Source organism: Gadus macrocephalus, chromosome 13 (genome assembly GCF_031168955.1).
Source record: "Gadus macrocephalus chromosome 13, ASM3116895v1".
Classification (NCBI taxonomy): Eukaryota; Metazoa; Chordata; class Actinopteri; order Gadiformes; family Gadidae; genus Gadus; species Gadus macrocephalus.
In genome coordinates, this window is record NC_082394.1 from 16,306,644 (window position 1) to 16,328,802 (window position 22,159).

General features: G+C 43.8%; 2 protein-coding genes and 2 non-coding genes across 7 annotated transcripts; all 4 read right to left on the bottom strand.

The window, feature by feature from the left end:
- Positions 1-640: 640 nt before the first annotated feature.
- On the bottom strand, positions 641-713 carry trnar-acg (transfer RNA arginine (anticodon ACG)). Its single transcript has one exon. It is a non-coding gene; the product is annotated as a tRNA-Arg (tRNA).
- A 738-nt stretch (positions 714-1,451) lies between these two features.
- Positions 1,452-13,963, bottom strand: tmf1 (TATA element modulatory factor 1). Its single transcript, XM_060068615.1, has 17 exons — positions 13,354-13,963; positions 11,807-13,248; positions 11,193-11,296; positions 10,003-10,129; positions 9,776-9,878; positions 9,405-9,547; positions 8,945-9,111; positions 8,262-8,418; positions 7,754-7,846; positions 7,470-7,626; positions 7,186-7,378; positions 5,721-5,790; positions 5,392-5,484; positions 5,186-5,308; positions 4,141-4,299; positions 3,674-3,799; positions 1,452-2,579 (listed from the first exon to the last, which is right to left on the bottom strand). The coding sequence occupies exons 1-17, from the start codon at positions 13,487-13,489 to the stop codon at positions 2,439-2,441; spliced, it is 3,534 nt and encodes a 1,177-aa protein (XP_059924598.1). The 5' UTR covers positions 13,490-13,963; the 3' UTR covers positions 1,452-2,438.
- Positions 6,106-6,178, bottom strand: trnar-acg (transfer RNA arginine (anticodon ACG)). The gene has a single exon. It is a non-coding gene; the product is annotated as a tRNA-Arg (tRNA).
- An 811-nt stretch (positions 13,964-14,774) lies between the features above and the next one.
- On the bottom strand, positions 14,775-21,134 carry LOC132470249 (NEDD8-activating enzyme E1 catalytic subunit). 4 transcript variants are annotated; one of them, XM_060068617.1, is made up of 19 exons: positions 20,984-21,080; positions 19,936-20,021; positions 19,782-19,820; positions 19,104-19,221; positions 18,924-19,004; positions 18,722-18,804; positions 18,524-18,604; positions 18,238-18,281; positions 18,076-18,140; positions 17,712-17,867; positions 17,505-17,607; positions 17,262-17,375; positions 17,063-17,116; positions 16,440-16,476; positions 16,255-16,336; positions 16,059-16,159; positions 15,577-15,640; positions 15,383-15,437; positions 14,775-15,289 (listed from the first exon to the last, which is right to left on the bottom strand). In XM_060068617.1, exons 1-19 carry the CDS (start codon positions 21,002-21,004, stop codon positions 15,201-15,203), a joined length of 1,473 nt encoding a protein of 490 aa, XP_059924600.1. In that variant the 5' UTR covers positions 21,005-21,080; the 3' UTR covers positions 14,775-15,200. The 4 variants fall into 4 exon arrangements, with proteins under 4 accessions (XP_059924600.1, XP_059924601.1, XP_059924602.1 ...); XM_060068618.1 differs by lacking the exon at positions 19,782-19,820 and having other exon boundaries at positions 20,984-21,019; XM_060068619.1 differs by lacking the exons at positions 19,782-19,820; positions 19,936-20,021 and having other exon boundaries at positions 20,984-21,134.
- Positions 21,135-22,159: the final 1,025 nt, after the last annotated feature.

Sequence of the window (22,159 nt, forward strand, 5' to 3'; positions counted from 1 at the left end):
CGGAACACGGAGCACCTAAATAAATAAATTAATTAGGTGGTTGTTTAAATGGAGCCTTTACTAAATATTGGGCTTTTAGAAATGTAATAATTCTATGGACCCCAGCAAGTCAAAATCCTTAATTACAAGACCGATCCTCACAGTCGAAAACCTTGGCACAGTGTCCCACCCCCGCCTGTGTGACATCTTCCAATCACAATATAGCTCCTGCTGCTTGCTTTCGCGTTATTTTGATAGCACGGAGTATTTAACATAACCACATAGCTAGAAGGTCTTTCAACATACTTTGCTCTTATAAACATCCATTCCACATCATATTGTCTCATTTCATATGGTCAAGTATATATCAAATCATATCAATAAGGATTTGGGACCCTTACTAGCAAAGAGTTTCTTAGGTAGATGTTGGATTCAAGATATAAGTGTATTTTTTGAATTACAATAAAATGGTTCCCATAGTAAAGTGCATTATGATGTTGCTTGATGGAATGTCCAATGTATTGAATGTCAAAAGTAGCCTAAAAATAAAAATTCTTTACTAACCCTCGCCTCTCGCACCATTATCTTGTATGGTTAATATCTTACTTTTGGATACATAACGGTTCTCAGCCCCATTTGATCTTCCTGTAGGGAAAAGTAACGAGCCAGCCAGGAGTCGAACCTGGAATCTTCTGATCCGTAGTCAGACGCGTTATCCATTGCGCCACTGGCCCGCTGTAAAACCTCTCAAATCGAAAAAAAGATTTGAGATAAAGGCTAACTGTAGTTCTCTTTTATTACCTAGTCGTTAACGTTTCTGAGCCACAGGTTATTCATCCAACTAAAACCTATACATTTTTATATATAGAGATATTTGCCAATTTATTTGGATTGAAAATAGTTAGAAAGGACTGACTTACCTCGGAAAAGTTGGTAAGAAGTGAAGATTTTCGTAGTGTCACTCTTCAGAAATGCAATTCTTCGTAGGTAGCGATACGAGCGCTGATTGGCCAGAGCGTTGTAATCTTGGTATAATTCTTGGTAGCGATACGAGCGCTGATTGGCCAGAGCGTTGTATTCTTGGTAGATTCCTGGTAGCAGACTGAAATGTGATTGGCTGTCCCTACCAAGAATTAACTCGACTCACAGATTGCAGGGACGGCCCAGCGCTGTAAAACCTCTCAAACCGAAAAAAAGATTTTACGTTAAGGCCAAGACTGCCTGTAGTTCTCTTCCCCTCCAATAGGTGGCAAAGCTCCTGTTGGACCAGGTCACAAAATATTGCTTTCTATGAATGTTTCTATCCATGTTTCTATGAATGTAATTAGCCAACATTTTCAAGGGGAGTTTAAATCTGACGTTGAACAGTTTCTGTCACTTAACCTAAGCGGCCTGATGGTTCACATACACACTCAATTGTGTACATGAGGATAACTTTCCCATGCCAGATTATCAACACATAAGAAACAAGGTTCTCAACATGGCTTTTAATAGAGTTATGATTGTAGGCATCTGGACGATACATTACATTTCAATACAATTCATTTGATTTTGAGCTAGATTGTCCCTCATCTTTAAAAAGAAAAAAGCAGTTTCTAATAGTATTTCTAATTAATCATTGGCGTCATGAGGGCCAAAAATCAGACTTCAAAATCCAGGAATGGGGTGTTTGATAGTTTCTATTCATTTTATTACACCACCAGCTGTGGTCCTCCTCTAGTCTCATCCTCTTGTTGTTCTCCGCTGTTTCTTGATATGTCGATTGGCTGGTCTGATACGGACATGTTCAGAAACAAGGCGGCATGCAAGCCTAACGCTATTCGGGAACAAGTTTGAGATATTTCCATAGATGTAACAATAACAAAATAAAAGGGAACGTGATTCAATGTAGCAAGTTAAAGCCTTCATCAACCAAATAAATGTTTAATATTTGTATGCATTTACAATTTATACAATTTGAAATCCATTTAAGGATTCTAAACATAGACTTATATACCGCCGTTGGGATGTGGAAGGAGTTGTGAGCAATCAATCAATCATTCATACAATAAAGCATGTTACTAATTCTAGTAAATTGAAAAGATTCTCAAATAATTAAGAAAAATGGGAAGTTGTAGAGTGCAAAGGTAGCATAACGTGAGCGATCTCTTACATTGAATAATAAATGTTAAATAGTGTTTTCAATGCCCCAAGCATTAAGTGACCTATTACCATCCTTCATATTCTGTCATCTGTATGTTATGCTTAAAAGTAACCATCATCCCACCTATACAAAACTTAAATAACACAACCACCATCAGACAAACTCCATAAAATAATTAGAATCAAGATGAATTACAATTAATTCTTCTTCTTGGAACAGTGTTGAAAGGGAAGAAGAAGCACGTCCACATTAACTGAAGCCCCTCCACCACAGTGTCCAGGGTCTCCGTCACCAAAGCAGCAGAGAGCCCATGAGTCTATTTCTGGTTCTTCAGCAGCTCGTCGATCTGGGTTTTGTACATGTTCTTCACGTCGTCCAGGTCCATCCTCAGCTCCTGAGCCTCCTCGGCCTTCTCCCCGTACATCTGGAGGATGGTGTTGTGTCTCTGCTCCAGATCCTGAGACACAAACGTCACACACGAGTTAAACATAGGAGCTTTTCACGCAAACATGAGCTTTTATTGATCCATGGAAACTAATCCCGTTTGAAACTGTTCTCCAACCACCCATACACTGTGGTGGCTGCCTCCTACTACTCCATACTCCTACTTCATCTCAATGGGTTAAGGCCCCCTCCACAAGGAGCCGATTTTTTTGGTGAAACCGCATAAGTCTATTGCGGTTTATCAAGGGGCTTTATTCACCATCTGTCAGAGTTGCTTTGAATTTTTTATTTATTAATTTATTTGTATTCTTTTTGTAGCTTTAAATAAACCCCCTTGATAAATGTAATAACTATTCCTACTAAATTTGAAAGGTTGAATCTCCTCGTGTTGTGCGTTTCGGCCGACCGTCCAGACGGAGCCGGCGAATCCGGTGCCCGAAACCGCACATTTCTGAAACCTCCCTCGGAGGTGGTTTCAAATCTATCCGGACCTATGCGTTTTCGTGTTAGGATTCGGGTAGACGCCTGAAACGCAAACAATGACGTCATTAGCCCCCCACCAGCTGGGGGACGTCAGAGTTGCGTTGAATTTTTTATTTATTTGTATTCTTTTTGTAGCTTTAAATAAAGCCCCTTGATAAATGTAATTACTAACTGTACATTAAAAAGTGTTTCTGCTCAATTTAAAAGGTTGAATCTCCTCGTGACTGAATGTTTGTATACAGTGCGCAGGCTGTATGCGCGCAGGCTTGATGCGCTCCACTTTTTTCTGTGGAGAACCAGCGCCTTGAATATTTACTACAGCGTTTCAAAGGCTGGTTGCGGTTTCACAATGACTCCGTATTTACGGAGATATTCCTGAACCGCATAAAACTAAAGCAGATAGTTTTCGCCCGTTTCGGCTCCGTGTGGACGGGGCCCGAGTCTCCCACCTGACAGTTTTTCAGAACTATAATGAAGCGTTTCAAATGCAAACTACAATGATCCAATACAACAGCCACAGACATACAGTATAACACATCATCTAGCCTCACAGCACACAATGTGTTTGGTTTATGTTATTTTCAGTGGGCTCCTCTTGTGTAGCCGGTGGCGGGCCGAGCTCACCTTGAGCTGGACCTGGAGCCTGGGGATGTCCTTCACCAGGAGGTCCATGTCATCGTTCTGGTTGGTGAGGCGGACCACCTCCTCCGCCATGACGGAGCGACTCCTCTCCAGGCTGGAGATCTCCAACTGACGGCACACACACAACAAGGGGACAGAGCATGTCAAACAAGGAACACACAAGCTACCAGAGAATGTGAAGGTAACTAAATGAAAAAGTATTACATAAAGTAAGAAAAACTGGAAAACATAGATTCAACATCCCTGCGAGCAGCTGCCTTGAATGCTTACAGAGATTTTTTTTTTAAGAACTCTGGCTGTTTAATCAAGCCAATAACTTCATTATAATAATCAATTCTATTCAAAATATCAGATGACTGGTGTAGAGCATTCGGCGGTGAGGACGATCCAATGTGCGCGTATTGATCCTCATCAAGGCCTGTGCAGATGTTCTATGCCCTCCCTGCTACCTGTAGCTGCGCAATCTCTCCTTCTCTCAGTTTGAGCTGCGACTGCAGGTTCTCCATGACGCTGGAGCCTCCGGAGAGCCTGGCCGCCTCGTACAGGTTGGTCCCACTGAGGGACATGGACATGGGCATGACTCCCAGCGAGTGGTCCATAGAGTCATCCTTGGCAAAGAAAGACCAAAAGATAAATGAACAAAAGCAACAACAATGTATTCGGGCGATAAGATAAAAACATTCAGTTTGACAACGTCTTGAGTCGTCACCTATGAATTGACGTCGGTGGTAATTCAGTGATATTTAAAAAGGTCCCATGGCATGAAAATGTCATTTAAGGAGGTTTTCTAACATTAATATGAGTAATATGAGCACGTGTGTGGCCGGGCGGTGGTGCCTTGGTGCTGTCCGCTGCCCGCTGCCGAGGCGGTGGTGCCTCGGCAGCGGGCAGCGGGGCTCCGGCGGGAGACAGTCGTGGTCACCAATCCCTTTCTCCTCCATGTTGCGGTCCAGTCTACTTCAGATTGATGTGGAAGAACCCGAGACGTGGGAGAACCCGACGCAGTCGTTTGAGATTCATAATATGGTTCTGGAACTGTGATAATATATATTAGGTGATATAGATATCTATGTATAATATGATATCATTTAGATATAGAGCTCCAGGACTCACGCCAGAGCACCCGGAGTGTTCGAGAATATTTACAGAACACGGCCAAAGGCTGTGTGCGCCTCCGGATGATATTATGAATCCGAGCCATTGCGATACATCCATTGTAAACACGAGCGCATGGTATCGTGGCCGCAAGCTGCTCAGGGCCACACCCCCACCCTCCACCTTTACCCGCCTCTTATAAAACGGCACGTTTGTGGAAAGCTCATCGTGGGACTGGCTCGTAGTGGCTGTAATTCTGCACCAAGGCTGAATTTCTTGAACGTCTTCAAATATTGTATGATGGGCCCACTAACACCTATATATAAGTATACATAAAGTAGCATGCCCTGGGACCTTTAAGGGCTAAAAGCTGGATCTGGCGTCGCGTGTTGTGCATACCTGGGAAAAGGTTGAGGCGTACAGACCGGCAGTGTCGGTCCCACTGATGGAGCTGGAGCGGGACAGGGAGGGGGTGGAGGAGGCTGGGGGCTCCCCTACAGAGTGGGCCATGGCCTTTCTCTCCTTGGGTTACAGACCAAAACAAATTCAATGTTTTAATGAATGGTTAACTTGGATAATGTCCACATCAAGGAAGAAGGACATACCTTCTCCTTGAGGGCCTCCTGTGCAAGGTAGCATTTCTTCTTTTCTTGCTCCACCTTCATCTTCTCCATCTCCAGCTGATTGGTCAGTAGCAGCTGGCGGGAGGAGCATAAAACAAGTATTACAGAAAAATAGCTTTTAAACTACTGTTTAAATATTTAACAGAAATACAATAAGTCACTGATTATACCCTTAATTAATAAAAAAAAATAGAGGTAATAATACATATCTAAATAATTATCCACATCTTAATTTAATAAGGGACTAATGCCATGAAGCCAAACCCAAGACGTAAAAGCAGAATCAAATAAATGGACTAAGGAACACTAACCTTTTCTTTCTTGGCCTCATCTAGCAAGCGGCTGTGCTCTCCACGCAGGTTTTCCAGCTCAACATGCTCTCTACACAGAGAAACACAAACAAGCTCTATTGTTGTACGAAATGACACCCAAAAATATATGTCATGCATCAAAACACAATCGCCAACTCAAATAAACCGGGTTGGAGAAGGCATTATATAGTATCAACGGTAGAAAGGAAACTTTTATATTTTTATTTATTTCCATAGGCAAACTAAGAGCTTTTACTGGTGTGTAATTATTAGGCAGACACTAACAACCATCTGCGAGGGGTTTGTAGCCGCACACCACAGTTCCATTAAGTTAAACACAAGAGGAGCTCTAGGCAGGATCCATGAGGCTGAGAGGGAAAAGTTACGAGCCAGCCAGGAGTCGAACCTGGAATCTTCTGATCCGTAGTCAGACGCGTTATCCATTGCGCCACTGGCCCACTGAAAAGACACATGTTTCTAAAAGAGAAAAGCCTGGCGCCCCACCCCCGCCTGTATGACATCCTCCAATCAGGGTGGAGCTACGCCCACTTCCTCTCTAACATGACCGCAGCTGAAGAGTTCTGAAAACATTTTAGACAGTAATGAATGTTGATACTATATGCCACATATTGGAACAAATCAAACTACTTAACTAGCAAAGTGTTTCTGAGGAATTTGACATCTAAAATGTATGCAAAACATTTTCTTCTATTAAATTCATACGTATCATCTATCAAATCATTACATTATTTATAGTCCATGTGTTTTCTTCTTTTATCAACCACGAATTATCCCGATTGATGAAACCCATAAATAATATAAAAGTATATAACTATTATCCACATGCGCATTAAAAAAAGTGACAAACAATTATTTTCACTTCATTCAAGCTTCTGGGGCACATCTCTAACTTCCTGGGGACATTATAGTCAGCCAGCAGTCACGTTGTTTTTTGCACCACTGACCTTTTATGAGAGTTTGATTTTCTAAAGAAACAACGACCCCAAAACACAAAGGCCAAGCCGTTCTGCATGACTGCTCCCACTTTCTCTCCGTTACTTTAAATAGAGGCCTGAGAAACCCGGGCAGGTCCTAATCATGCAACACAATACGTCATTTACTTTACACTCAACTGGGGAAGTCCCACAGAGTCTCTCACAAATGAAGAGAGTGTGGTTAGAAGACTTTAGAAAGCAGCTGATCTGTGAGTAAGTGACCCGTCGCCGGTACACCTTAACCTGGCCACTCTCCAAGTGTTTCATTCAAATGTATTCAGCCGTACTATTGCCCTCACATGAATACATTCAGAGAAAACCGATTCAAGAGTACTTACTACTTCTAGGATCGATACACAACCCAATAATAAATCATGACTAAGGTTTCCCAGAGTCTGCCAGGGTTTCAATCGAGGAAGGAGGCACAGTTATTCTTTGAGAATGTTTGCGTTCCATTTGTGAGCCGTTACCTGCTGCTGTCCTCCTCCAGCCTCTCCCTCTGGTTCTTCTCCGTGCCCAGCTCCACCGCGTAGCGCCCCTTTTCCTTGCGGAGCAGAGAGTTCTGGGACTCCAGGGAGGCCAGCTGGGAGCGCACGGCCATCCCCTCCTCTGTGGCGGCGCGCTCCTTCTCCACGGCGACAGCCAACTGCGCCTGGGCGTCCGCTGGGCCGCCGGGCCGGGCAAATAAAACTAATTGTTTAGCGTCATTTTCAGCCACGTTCAAAAACACACGGAGCCGAAAACGTGTCCTTACAGAGTCGGTCCGAGATGTTCTTCTCGAGCTTCTCCCATGAGGCCGTCTGGCCCCCCAGCGACGCCTGCAGGTTCTCGATCTGCCTGAGCAGGGGCCGCGTGGCTGAGGTCATGCCCTGACTCAGCTCCTGGTTCCTGCTCTCGGCTTCCTGAAGCCTCTTCACGGGGGAACCAAAACCACAGGGTTTGAGCACTTGAAAAATACCGGCTAAATTAGAACTGCATAGGGCTTCATCGTGACATCGTGTCTTGAAACGGCCCATTTGAAGAAGGCGCCCCTCTTACCTGCTGCAGCTGGCTGATCTCTTCCCTCAGGTAGTCCTCCTTCCTCGCCTGCTGCTGCTCCGCCCGCTGCAAGGCCACCCTCAGGTCGGCCACCTGCAGCCCCCCGGGGAGAGAGGTTCAGCGTGTGGAGGTGCATCAAAACCCTGGGTGTCCCCAAAAGCTAGGTAATAATGTCCGTCTGTGAGAGAACAGTAGTCTGCCAGCGTGACAATACCGTTTCAATGTCACGATGCAGTAGCTTAACTAAAACATTAGAATCCCATGATACAGTCATCATTGAAGCACCGCTCTCCGGTGGGCAGGAGATACATTTTATTTCCACTTTGCATTAGGTGCAGACAAGCAGTTGAACCGAGTGTGTGAAGCTACATAATAATAGTAATAATAATGGATTGAATTTATATAGCGCTTTTCTAGACACTCAAAGACGCTTTCCAGTGAAGGGGGGACCTCACTATGCAGTAGGTAGGTATGCATGCGTCTCCATGGCCCACGCCCATGGCGGTACCTGATTGCCCAGGACCTCCTGTTGTAACCGCGCCTCCTCCTGGGCCTTATCCAGGGTGACACTCAGCTGCTCCTTGGCCTGGGTCTCCCTGCTCAGAGCCACCTCCTGGGCTTCACTGTCTCTGCTGGCCTTGGCCTTATGGAGCTCCGCTAGCTCCCTGCACACAGAAGGAGTGGAACCAGACCCCCGTCAGCACAGCTTCATCCGCTTGTTCACATTTCTCTCAATTTCAAAAGATCGAAAAATGTACTAAATAGAACGATATATAGCCCTTAATCGTGGTACTAGTGACACACAAAGGGTTTAAATAGAACTATAGCCCTTAATCGTGGTACTAGTGACACACAAAGGGTTAAGAAACTGTAAAAGTGGAATTTATAGTCGCTGAGATGCGCCACTCGTGAAGGGCACGGGCTGTAACGTTGCCGAGACCCGCAGGTCGTGCACTCTGCTTGCTTCAATATTTCAGAGGGGCCACGAGATCATCACAGATGACCATGAAGACGTCATTTTTGGTTCCAAAAGTGCCTGATTTAAGTGAATGGTTCAACCGGAACCTTTCGCACCACCAACTCCTCCAGCGCCCAGACGACCTGCTCAAACTGATGCGTTACCACTGGATCTGGTGAAGCCTTTCAGTTTGTTCATCACAACAATGCTGTTGGGGAGTCAGAGGGTTTTACTTGTAAGAGCTGTCCAAGGCGGCCTGAAGGCTGCGGTTCTTCTCCTGCAACTCCTCAGAGTCCATCTGCAGGCGAGTGGCCTCCTTCTCCTGGCGCTCCACCACGCTGTTCAGCTTCTTGATGTTCTCCCTGTGCTGCTTCTCCACCTCCTCCTTCCCATCTAGAACCTAAAAGAACGATAATGGAGACGGGGTTCCACACCAGGCCGGGAAACAAATACTATATTGGCACCAGACTGATACCCAGCACATTGATGGGGTTCAGACATCTTAAATAGATAGATATTTATTTGAGGATTTTTTGAATTGGCCTATGAAAATGGACTTAAATCCAGTATAGAGCTCAAGCACCCATCACACCAGGGGGGATGGCTTTATCTTCACGCGACACCTCACATCACCAGTTATCTGGCTTGTGAATCCCACCGAGACTAGCAGTATGCTGGCACCCCCCCGCTGACCTGCTGGAGCTGTCGGAGCTCCTCCTCCAGTTCTCTGAGCCTCTTGCTCTGCTTGGAGACCCTGCCGTCGCTGTCCTTCTCCTTCACACGCAGCTTCTTGATGATGTTGCAGTGCTGGAGCTGCTGCTTGGACAACTTCTCACCTGGACACCCACAACAACAACAAGGATAACAGTGAATGCCAAAGTTCGCTGATGTGCTCGTGAATCTAAAGTATACCAGGTATATTTGAATATTAAAATAATACCAGGAAGAGTAATAGAGGCCCAGTGTCCCATTGTAATGCTGTGTGACAAGTTCCTAGAGTTCCTTGTTTAGCGGAGTTTGGATGGTGTAGACAGAGCTCCAGAGGCCTATTGAAGCGTCCTCACCTTCCTCAAGCAGGCCTCGTATCTGCGCCTCCTTCTCTTTGATGATCTCCATCGCCTCCGCGTTCAGTCTGGTGGTCAACACCTCCCGCATACTCTTGATCTCCTACAGCAAAACGAACCAAGAATATATCTTCTCAACAAAAACAGACCAGTGCCTGCAGTTTCAATGAAGAAGCAGTCACAACTTAACTCGACTAGATTTGAGGTCCAGGAGACGAGTGAAGTACCTTTTTGGCGATGTCCCTCTCTTTGCAGGCTACCTGGGCCTTCCTCTCAGTGTCTGCTATGCGCTGGGTGAACTCCTCCTTCAGAGACTGGACTGTGGAGGTCTCCTCCTTCAGGGCAACCACTTCACTGGAAGAGGTCATAAGAGTACAGGCTCATTATCCTTCTGTCAACACCTCCACACGGACCCAAGTAACAAGACCATAACGAGGATTTCTATACTTGATGAAACTAGGTAAAGATTATAATTCTCCTCGTCTGAGTGACTTAGCATTGAACCATAGGAAGCCCCTATAGTGACAATAATATTTATCAAATCAATTATTATTATCATTATGATATGCGTTTGTTTGCAAAGCAAGCCACTATTTTTTATTATGCATCATAAATTAATAGGTTAATAGGACCCACAAGGTCCGTAAGGATAGATCTTTCTTTATCTTGAAAAGGTAGGAAAACAACATTTGGTGCACAAGCCTGTTACGTGTTATTGGCAAATAAAAGTTGTCCAGCGACTTGAAACGTAGAACTCGTATTAGCCTTGGTAGCATTCTCACGGAAAATTGTGCATACGAGTGGGATCATGCAACCGCACCTATTTTTTTGAAAATGCCCATTTAGAATATTTATATATTTTATAGAATGAAAAATGTAAAGGTTCAGCCTAACTAATGTAATGATGCTACAGTACATCATTACTCTCATTGTGACTGATCCATTTCAGTTTAGATTTAAGAATATTGAAGACTTCAGTACAACATATTGGTTGGGGCTGCTCGGTTATGGAAAAAAAATCATCATATCGATTATTTTGGTCAATATTGAAATCAAGATTATTCAAACAATTATTTTTGATTTTTCGAAAACATGATGTATTTATTCAGCATGTCTCTCCCAGAAAACAATTTGCAATTGAGTACTTGGAAATTTCGCCTTAAATAAATACACAAAATGGTCAAACAGAAAAAGTTCAAATCTAAAATAATGTACAGATATGTATCCAGCTGTTCGCTAAAATCTAAATCGCGATCAAAATTCGATAATTGCCCAGCCCTAATATTGGTGCAATATCTTTACATAATACAAGTTGCCAGGGCTCAGCTATAAAAGGGGTTATTGCAGCCCGGCACAGCCGCCTGAATCAGATATTCTTTTCAGGAGTTGGGGAAACGGTGTACTGCAATATACTCACTCTCTGAGGTTGTCACACTTCTCCTCCAGGCGGACCTTGTCCGTGCTCACTGTCAGCAGCTGGGACTCCCTCTTCTCCAGACGACTGGAGAGCTCATCAATCACCTGGAGGAAGCCCCCCAGGAGGGGGTTGTTTTGGTCCATTAGAGAAGCAAACACAACGACACTCGCAAAGTACTAGCAATAGGAAGGAAGCCATTACTTCCCAGGTTCATTAACTGTTTCACTTTCCTACCACCAAACATTTACATGAATCCATCGAATACAATACGGAAGACCCACTTAAATGACAACGGAGACGTATCGTCTATCCCACAGCAGCATGATGCTTTCGTGCTAGAGCTATAAACTAGGTTTTTATTTTCGTCTTGACATTTAAACGATTGACAGATTTCAGGTTGGTTAGTCAACAGATTATTAAAACCAGTAGGTCCTTACCTTCTCCAATACAAATATTTGAACCAAGGTTGGAATTACAGACCAACGAAACAGGATGGCTCCATGCCTTACTGTGCTTGTGAATATGTGAGATGTCTACAGAGTAAAACAACTACCTCATGCTTATACTCTGAGATTGGGCATCATCCATTTGAGAGCATGACTTATTGAAATTACCTTTTGCAACTCCAGAATCTGACAGGTAGAGACGCTTCTCATCTCCTTCGTGATTGGCTGAGTGGGGTTTTCCTCCAGCTCTGAGGTGGTACTTGACATCATGAGACCAGTTTGCTCATCTTCTTCCGTCAAATCTTCAGGCTGTTCACAATTAACTGGTGTGGCACTCCGCCCACTTTCCTCCATCTCATCCAAAGACTGGTCCCTCATCGTCTCAGTGAGCCCTTCTTCTTCTTCTTCCTCCTCCTCCTCCTCCTCCTCCTCCTCCTGCTGGAGCGCCTCCTTTTCGTCTTCTTCTTCCTTCCCCACCTCCCCCACCTGCTCTTCTCTGGGAGCCTCATCCTGACTCTGAAAAACCACAGATGCTGTAGGGGCAATAGGCTCCGAGCCGGCGGTGACAGAAGCCAGCGTTCGACTTCCTGGAATGTCGTCGTCAGAGTTGACCTCGCTGACGCTGCGGCTGTCCAGCGACTGCATGCTGAACGAGTCGATGCGCTCAAAAGCGTCCGAGGACGAGCCGCAGCTTTCAGTGAGCTTGGCGTAATCCTCGTTGCGGAGGAGCTCTCCACACGCCGAGGCCGAGAGCAGCTGGAAAGAGCCCTGCATCAAGTGAAGGCCGGCCTTCACCTCTGCTGTCTCCTGTCTGGAGCTGGCTGAGCTCTCACTCAACACACTCTCGTGGTCCAGCACCTCAATGTCACTTGTGGTCGAGGTGCCCGAGGAGAAAGCGCTGACCGGAGGTGAGGGGGTGTCGGTCTGGCGGTCTTCCACCTTGCCGTCTTTAGTTTCCAGTTGTATCGGCTTGGGGGGCGTGCTTGGTGACGAGTCCGAAGGGGATATGCTCTCGGGTTCATCTGAAGCCTCAGGCGAGTCGGTGACGTCAGGGTCTTCGGCGAGGGGTCCCAAGTGGATCAGCATCTCTTCCGTTTGATTATCCACAGACTCTAAAGCAACTTTATTTTCGACCATACCGTCGTTGGATGTACGCCTCCCTATGAAAGAATCAAAGGGAGGATCCTCCTGAGACGCCACAAGAATAGCTGGTTGAAGCACACTGGAGTGTTCTTCAGGTACCCCAGATAACGGCTCAGGCTCATCAGGTAGGCTTCCAGAAACATCCAGATCGTCAAGGGCCAAATGAGAAAATTCGGACTCAAAGGACTCCACTTCATTTAGGATCACAGGTTCTTTACTCTTCTTAGCCTTCTCCTGCTCTCGTCTTTTGGTCTGAGGGGCTGAAGACACGATCTGGGTGTTAGTAACATCCTGTGCAGGCAGAAAGGTACTGAAGAAGTTATCCGTCTCATCTACAACGGTGCGGGTAACAGGTGTAGTGATGGCCTCAGATGATAGAGGGGGCTCTTCCTCCTCCTCTTCTTCTAGGGCGGACTCCCACTGACTGGTCCCCCATCCTCCACCCAACGGTGTCTTTCCAGGTAAATCTAGGTAGCATGTGAAGACATAAATTGTGTCATGTGTAACAGCGGGTAGTATTTGATGCTACGAGTGCGGCCAAGGTGCCACTGCAACCTTGTGTCATTACTCACCATCATAGGGCATGACGACAGTGTCACCCCATTGGCCTTCTTCTTGAATATCCAGCACTCTATCGATGGACTTCTGGGCTGTTGTCAACGCTTGTTTTGCGAAGGTAGACAAGTGGGACGCGTTGAACCAGCTCATCGTGTTTACAATACTTCCCTAGCAGATAGCAGCTCTGGTGTTTGTTGTTGTGTGTCTGTGTGTTAAAGAGCTAGCACGTCAACGACAACCCGAACATAACACGTCCCTAGTTGTTACATTGTCAAACAAACCCTGGCTTGATATTGCTACTATCTTAAGTAACTTTAAGTAGCTATTTTGATAGCTAAGCTGCCAAGCTAACAGCAAAGCACTATTTACAGCATCGAACAGTAAAGTAAAAAGGTTTAGATTGCCCTTTTAGTTAAGTGGATGAATGTATTTCCAACCCTGCAGCGAAATCCACCGCAGTGGAACACAATGTTGTGTTTTTCCACTTCTTCAAGCTTGTATCATCCTTTGTTTTGATGCCGTTGATGTGAAACCTAGCTAACGTAAAGCCACTCGCTACTTCCTTTACACGTTGCACGGTGACGTTCAAGATATCTGGGCCTGTCAAGTCTCAGCAAGCACCAGGCATCGCTGCATAAATAGCCCGATAGGCTGAGACTGGATCATGAATTATAGCGCTACCCCGGTTTACAGCAACACCATTTCCGGTCACTTATTTCCTATGAGCTCAGCTGTGCACGTCATTTAAGTCCCCGGAGCAATACTAAAAATAACACGACAAGAATAAAAGCATCGGCAAGGAGAATATAGATTGAGGTTTGACGAAAAGTTGGACAAAGAAATATTCGTTACATTTAACGGAAACGGATGTCGCTCTATCGGTAGTCCCACCCTCGCCTCGCCATTCGCCAATAACAACGGATGATCGAGCATCCCGATGCAGGCTTTCGCTAGTGAAATAACGATAACGGCATTGATAAAATAGACGGAAAAAAATCATTGTGCAAATACCATTTCAACGTATGTTTTTTAATTATCTTCCACGTATCATAGATTGCTTCAAAAGTCCAATCTGTCGCGTTAACAACGACCTGAATTTAATCAAATCAGTTAGGAGAAAGCATACAATTTTTCGAAGAACCCACTTGGTGTCAGCACAACACATAGGTTCACTGTATTACATTTAATAGGGGGAAACCGACAATAACCAGCTGTCACTTGTTCTATATTTCCATTTGTTTAGTTGACTGAGGCTTGCCATGTTGCTTGACAAATAAAATATATATACTCGTACTATATACTCATACTAGTAGAAAACGTGTCTTCACTGCATTTATTCTGCATTCCAACTTTCGATGCAAAAGGGGTATACTTTAACTACTATAAATTAATATTACTTTCGGTCTACTCCTTGTTACGAATACACAAACAGTCCTTTGTATGAAAAACTAATTTATTCCAGTTCAATACCATCAATCTGGGCAAGTGCATTGTAACTGAAAAAAAAGACTGAATAAATAAACATGAATGTCACTAAGTCATCCTTTTTCCCGGTTTGCCCTATGTCGTTTTTGAGGCTTAAGTGTGTAAATTACACACGACTATACTAAACATTTAAAATACATTGCATCACCAAAACAGGGACGTGTGGACGTCATTTGGTAAGTTGAGTGCAAAATATGTATCTGGTGAGAGATCATAGCAAAGCAATGACAAATAATTGAAAATGTACCGTGTGGATGAGGTGTAAACTGAACTTCTGCCATTTCATAACAGATATGGTTCATGTGGAGTCATGTCTGGTTCCCTGACCACCTGACCTCTGTGTATTTAGTGAAATGTGTGAGTGTCAGAGCTTGGCTTATGAGGTAAAGCTAAGTCTGAACAGCATGGTCTGAGGGGTTGTGACATCAGCTACAGCCAGCTCCTGTCCATCTGCAAGTCCAAGCTCTGAAAAGAAACATACGCACATTAACAATTTACATTTCCAATAATTCGTCTTACAGTGAATGCAAATCAAAATCATTGGGTAAGGCAGCTCACCCTTCAGTGTTTTTGACAGATTTGGCCGCGTCCTTTGTTCGATTGAAGCCACGGTCTGTTGAAGGACGAAGAACAATGACACGTCTACAAAGACCAAAACCAGTATGGATACTAAATGTCACAGCACACCACTGAGTCTGGCTGTTATCCAAGCTACTTAGGTACAACATGGACATTAAACTAGGGGTGTTTACCTGTAAATACAACGTTTTGTTCTTCCCTTCTACTGATGCAGTTATAGCTGGTGACTTCATTTGTCTGAAAAATAAAAACATTTAAAAAAGGGCTGTCCATTCAACACTGGGTGATAATGTGTCCAATAATAAGACACAAGTTTGGGTAACCTATACCTTACATTTCGCCAGGGCTCTCCCAGGCTTTTAGCACAGTTCCAACATGAATGGGGAAAGAAACTTATTTTATCATAGCAATAAAACCATAATCAAAACTATTCGCCATCGAGCCATTGATAACGACCATCTAATAGTGGTAGGAGGTCAACAATAACATTAACATTGTCTGTGTACATTTCAAACCTTTTTTCTACAGTATTGCATGTACGTAATTATCGGGCCATTATCTGCCTGCAGTATTTCATTCATGAAACATCATCAGAAGTTGAAATGGCAATGACCCTAGGCTTCTCAATAGTGACAGGAACTCCGTGTGAACCTACAGATAGGAACTCTCCGTCAGGTAGTCCAGGACCTCCTGCAGTGTGGAGGACGATGAGAAGCGCATGTCCAGCGGTACTTGGCTGCATGCCGAACAGTTGTCCTAAACGGAGCAGGGATAGATAATCACACACATCTGTTACAACCGCCGAGTCATCGGCTTTATGTGGAACTGGCCAGAAGCGACTTGAAACAAACCTTTCGTTCTGCCTCAAATGTGTAGGTGTACAGGCCGTCGACATCATTGAATACCATGTAGTTGTTGAGAGGAGCATAGGCACTATGTAGACAGAGGGTTGAAGCGTGAGTACTAAAGCAGGATTTTGAAGTGTCGCATTCCTCTGGATTTGTTTTGTCAACAGATGCAGAGCAGAAAAACTCACCTTGATGCTATTTTGAAAACTTCGGTTGCACAGGCAGCTGTAAATAAAATAGCCAAGGTTTAGGATGCTACTACACCCGAGCTGTTCCAGGAAAGCCTGGAGTGTTTCCCCCTTGATAGTACGGTTTGTTTGGGTTGTTGCGAAGGTTCATGCAAACTTTGGTGCAAACCAAAGCAACTCTTCCCGCTTGAAAATTGGGTTCTGCGTGGGCTACCAATTTAACCCTGGTTCGGTTGGCTTTAGGAGGGAACGTGATCCGACCCAACTATAGCAGAGGTTCGGAACATAACGTATAATTTTGCCGCAAACAGGACCTGATAAACATATTCAACCAGGTTCTCTAGAATCAATTGAGTCGTAGTCATACATGGTCCAATCATAAGGTGAAAGCACTCATCGAAATATGGTTGATCAAACTTAATTCTGAGGCATTTTCTGTCTCATAGACGGTCATCCCATTCAACATTATTTCATTCAACATTATTTCATGTGTTTACGTGGTTGGGTCGGCTTGACAAAGCCTACTTTGTGAATGATAATGGAACCAAATTATCAACTTCTTACACCTCTTAATCTGGACCAAGTCGAGGCAGGTTTGAAAGCGCTTGATAAACTTTGCTCACCTGCAATAACAGCATTTGTGGAAGCTACGGCCGGAATTATCCGTTTTACCACACCTGCAGGGTTTACAGCAAACAATGAAGCAAAAAATACAAAATGCATGTCAGATGACACAACAATGACATATCAGAACGAAACAAAGGTTTTACAGAAAATACTATCTGTCACAACAGTAAAATAACAGTGTTTTGTGGCGCTTACCCTGGGTGAGTCTGTATGTGACTCCTGTAATGCTGAACTCCGCTGCCCTCTCTAATGACCTCTGGTACACCCACTTGATGTGCTCTGGGTCATCGCCATCAAGACCCACAGTGTCTATACACACACACACACACACACGCGCGTATCAATATTAAATAATAAACTAATATCAAATTCATGACTGGAATTGAGACAAATATAAGTTGTACTGCAAAAAACATTTAAACCAGGGTTATTACATACCTCCAAAGGGTTTGTCTTTGGGCCATAGTAGCATGCGAACATACTCAACGCAATGTTCTGGAAGTCGGGGCATGGATGCTATCGTGCACATTGGAAAATTTATCTGGAAACACAAGCAGACGTCACGTCAGGGAGATCACCCAGTGGCTAGCCCATCTCTCTAACAATATGTTGTACAGATGTCAATTGGCATGTATTAAAGATAACCTGAGGAGGGTACAGCTCCAGAGTACAGTCTATGCAGGCGGTGATGCCAGGCAGAATGACCCGGGCGTTGCCTTTGAAGCCTTCTGTCCCACCATCGATTAGAGGAATGATGGAACTAGGATCCACTACGCCGTCCTCATACACCAGCAGAGAGAGCTAGACACAACGATATGAGAGGAGGCCTCAGACACCAGCAGAGAGTACTGCACAAAAACATTTAACATGAAGAAATGTTTGCTGTGAAGTGAAACACGTTGCCTGTTTTATAGTAATATAAAGAAGTACATTTTGTAAATAAGGGAATTTGCCATGTAAATAATAACAGACTGGGGATGTGCCCCCAAAGGGGTTAAGGACCACTTACCAGCATACCATTCATCCATCTCCTGGCAATCACAGAGTCAAGCCCACAGACAATGATGTGGAATTCTTAGAGTGGGAAAATAATTTGATCTTAAACAACAGTACTTTTTCCTCATAATGAAAAGACCTTATTGGAGTCACAAAGTAAGAAAGTAATACTTACGTCGATAAAATGTTTCATCAAAGTCTTGAATTTTCTTAAAATGTCTATCCAATTCAATAAGGAAAGTATTGGAATGTTAAACGAATGGGTATTTCTTCAGTTTTAAAAATAAAAAAGGATGGGTTCCAGAATGCATTAGTAAATATTCTTTGTACTTCTATTTCAAAGCAACATTCTTGCTCATGTTTGGATCACAACTTTGGCATCTCACATAATAATTTGTTCAAAGTATTATGTATATGTATATTATGTAAAGTATTTCTTTCATCGTGAAACCAAAGGATACGGGACCACACAGCATCCAGGAATTCTAGTGTTGATGAAATCGGCTGCAACTTCGGCCTTTGGTTGCCCAACATCTTTAAGCCTGGACAGCAATGGGAGACAGAGGTTCAAATCAGTAGCAAAGCAAATGTTCACAGCATATAACCTGCAATTTCTTATAATCCTATTTAATTTGATTTAACATTTAAAAGCTACTGACCTGAACAGAAACTGTCTGTTGAGGTTGGATAGGTCAATTGTGTCCATGTCAACAACATGGATGTTGTGAAACCCTGACAAAGCCTGACCCACAGTACAGGATGGGGAAATATGTTTATGTTCATAGCATGCATTTTTTAATATTTAAGATTAATGCAACATGTAGATGTCACAATAGAATTCCATTGAGCAGCCAATCATACCACATCCTTGAGGAGCTCACAGCCCAGGCCACCTGCTCCAATGATGAGCACTTTGCAGGTTTCTAACATAAACTGCAATGACTGAGGAAATGGGAGGGCAAAAAGCAAATGGTATCTTCACACCATAACGGTATCAAATCAGGAACAGTTCTCATAGATTAATTTAGCATAAACCATTACCTCACTGCTGGCTTCGAAGTCTGGGTGCGTGAAGGGCCCTGGTCTCTCCAGGAACTTTTGGATATGATTCCACCGTCCCTCCCATTCACCGTCTCCAGCACCTCCTTCCACCACCATCCTGAGGAGATCATAGACAAACTGCTTAACCTTTTAATATCATAATAAGTCCATAGTTCCAAAAATAACTAAATATTCATACATGTAAATGTGTGTGTGGAATTTTGCAAAAACAAAATACCCCAAAAAGCCAACACTTCCATGTAAATCATTAGTTCATACTTTTGTTTAATATGTAATCAGTAACACATTCAGAATCTTTTTGGTCTGGTGCACATGTTTAAGAATAGTGGGCGTTTCTGCCCAAATTGGATCCTGCTCAGTGACGGCGATAGTTATGCCTTGACAGCTTTAACTGGCTGACTGACAAGCTAACAAGCCGCAGCGATCACGTAGACAAAACACTTATGTTCCCACTATCATGGAGCCACAAACCGCCTCTAAATAACCCCTGTTGATACGTGTTGGCTCACCAGACGTGTTTACGTGCTTACACTTTAATGCCGAGACCAGTCGTCAGAAGTGTACTACCGGCAAGTTAGCTCTCAGCTAGCCATCATTAACCGTACACCCTAGTAACCTCAAACGTTCAGCCAGTTGTTCGAGTAATTCATTACTAACTTCTCAGTCAGCGCCACTACTCTCCTTGTTTTCTTCTCCCTAAAAGAGAGAAGAAAACAGCGCTCGATCATGCTCTAATTTCGTGGGACGTGAAAGGATCTTTTCGTGAGGTGAATGGCTGTGTTTCTTGCTTGTATCCTCGGTAGCTACTTACGGCTCATCCGAATCCGCCATGTTTTCCTTGCATATCAACAAAGCGTTATCCGAAATAGGAGAACCAATCGTGGCAGAGAAACCGCACTAGAACAATTACATTAACCAATAGAGGGCAGCATTTAAGTGCCGTATACATCCATGTTTTTATCTAGTTACAATCCTCAAGAGCCAATATTTCCTGGTTAAATAAAAACCGTTTACGGACTACATTATCCGGGCACTGAATATAAACGTTGATAAAAGCAAAGATGATGAAGAGGACTCTGGCATTACAATATAATGAGAATTCTCTGTGAGGTGAGGTCTCATTATAACTATAAAACCCATGAACACAAAAATGTTTTACAAGAGAACAGAGACCTTGAGAGTGCTAATTGGTCTTATTAATCTTGAACGGTCAAAATATAATGATGAATAATTCAAAAACACTACTGCAAATCTTGCAGTAGTAATTAAAAGGCATCATCTATTCTATCAAAATAACAAATAAAAGATCTGAGGTAATGGAAAATAAATTATTCAATCAGTAACTTAGCCTAATAAATATAATGTTTAGTGTTACCACAGGAGATACTAACACTTATTTCAATAATGTATGAAAGCAGGGTTCTTAATGAACTCGCCAGTGAGGGCACCTCCAGCAAGCAGTCTGCAGGGCCTTCGTCTGCTAAAGTCTGCATGGTCTATGTCTATTAAAGAACATGGGATGTCTCTTATTGTTAATTAAGAGACGATGCTTTCGGCATAATGTCATTAATCCAAATGTCTACATTTCTTAGGATATTAAAGAAAAATACTTCTGAAGATGTCACCAAAGTCATGCATCATAAGGCCTGGTCACCAAGCCCTGGTGGAGGTCTCATTTATGTGGACAAAGACTCCTTCTTCCTTCTCTGTCTTTCATGTTAAGTAGGGCTTCCAAATGATAGCCCCTGGAACCTGCTGGCAAAAAATAAACATGTGCTGATGTGCTACATAGCACTCTGGCTTCCCTTTCCACTGTTTTTCTTCGCTTACTATTTGTCGATAGGGTTTACAATCCATACCTTCTCACAGAGAACAACCATTGTTGTTTGTTACTGCGTCTTTGTTACTGCGGCCCACATATGTTCTTCCTTTCTTGAGCGTTTCATGTGTTTTTTCTCTTAAAGTAAGGTGCAAGCTCCAAAACACATTCCAGCGCTGACACATTTTTATAGATTCCATACACGTGCAATCCGTCATAGTGGGAGGGACAGTCTGAATGTCAGCAGTGTGCCTTTCAGATAACCCAAGCCACCACAATCTATCAAAACCAACCACTATTTAATGTCTCCATGAGGGCATCGAAGTGAGCTCAGGAGGTAGAGCGGGTTGGCTGGTAACCGCAAGGTTGCTAGTTCGATCCCTGGCTCCTCCTAGCGTGTGTCGAGGTGTCCCTGAGCAAGGCACCTAACCCGAACTGCTCCCGACGAGCTGGCTGTCGCCTTGCATGGCTGACTCCGCTGTCGGTGTATGAATGTGTGTATGAATGGGTGATTGTGTGGCAATATTGTAAAGCGCTTTGGGTGGCCACTGGTTACAGATAAAGCGCTATATAAATGCAGAAAAAAAAAAAGCACGGAGCACGGTGGCTCCCAAACAGGTTGCCTAAACTAGTTTCTGTGCTTCAAAGTTCTTCGAAGGGATCCTTTCTATGCTGTATATTAGTTAAATCATACTTCCTGCACCCCTTTTGTATTTACAATGCAGACAATGACAAGGATAGTACAGTCTGAAAGGCCTACTGTGTGCTATTCATTGCGTTTACCCCATGGTTTGCTCAAGTCTTTTCAAGCAGCCGTCTTGATGCGGATGATTATAATACATCAGTGGGAGGATGATAAGACATGGGCGCGTTGCGCCACTTCGGGACACAGGAGGAGGGGGGAGGGTGGGTTGTCTTGTGTTCCTCTGCATGACTGATGACCTCAGCTCACTTCAACCCTTGATTAAGACTCCAGTGATTTATCGTCATCATGCACACTGCACAACGTAATTAGGCTCTTTCAATATACACAAACACACATACACACACACCCAACGGTAATGTTGTCTTGTTGCACAATGCTAAATTGTGTGTGTATGTGCCTGTGTTTGTGTGCGTGTGTTTGTTTGTGTGTGTGTGTGTGTGTGTGTGTGTGTGTGTGTGTTTGTGTGTGTGTGTGTGTGTGTGTGTGTGTGTGTGTGTGTGTGTGTGTGTG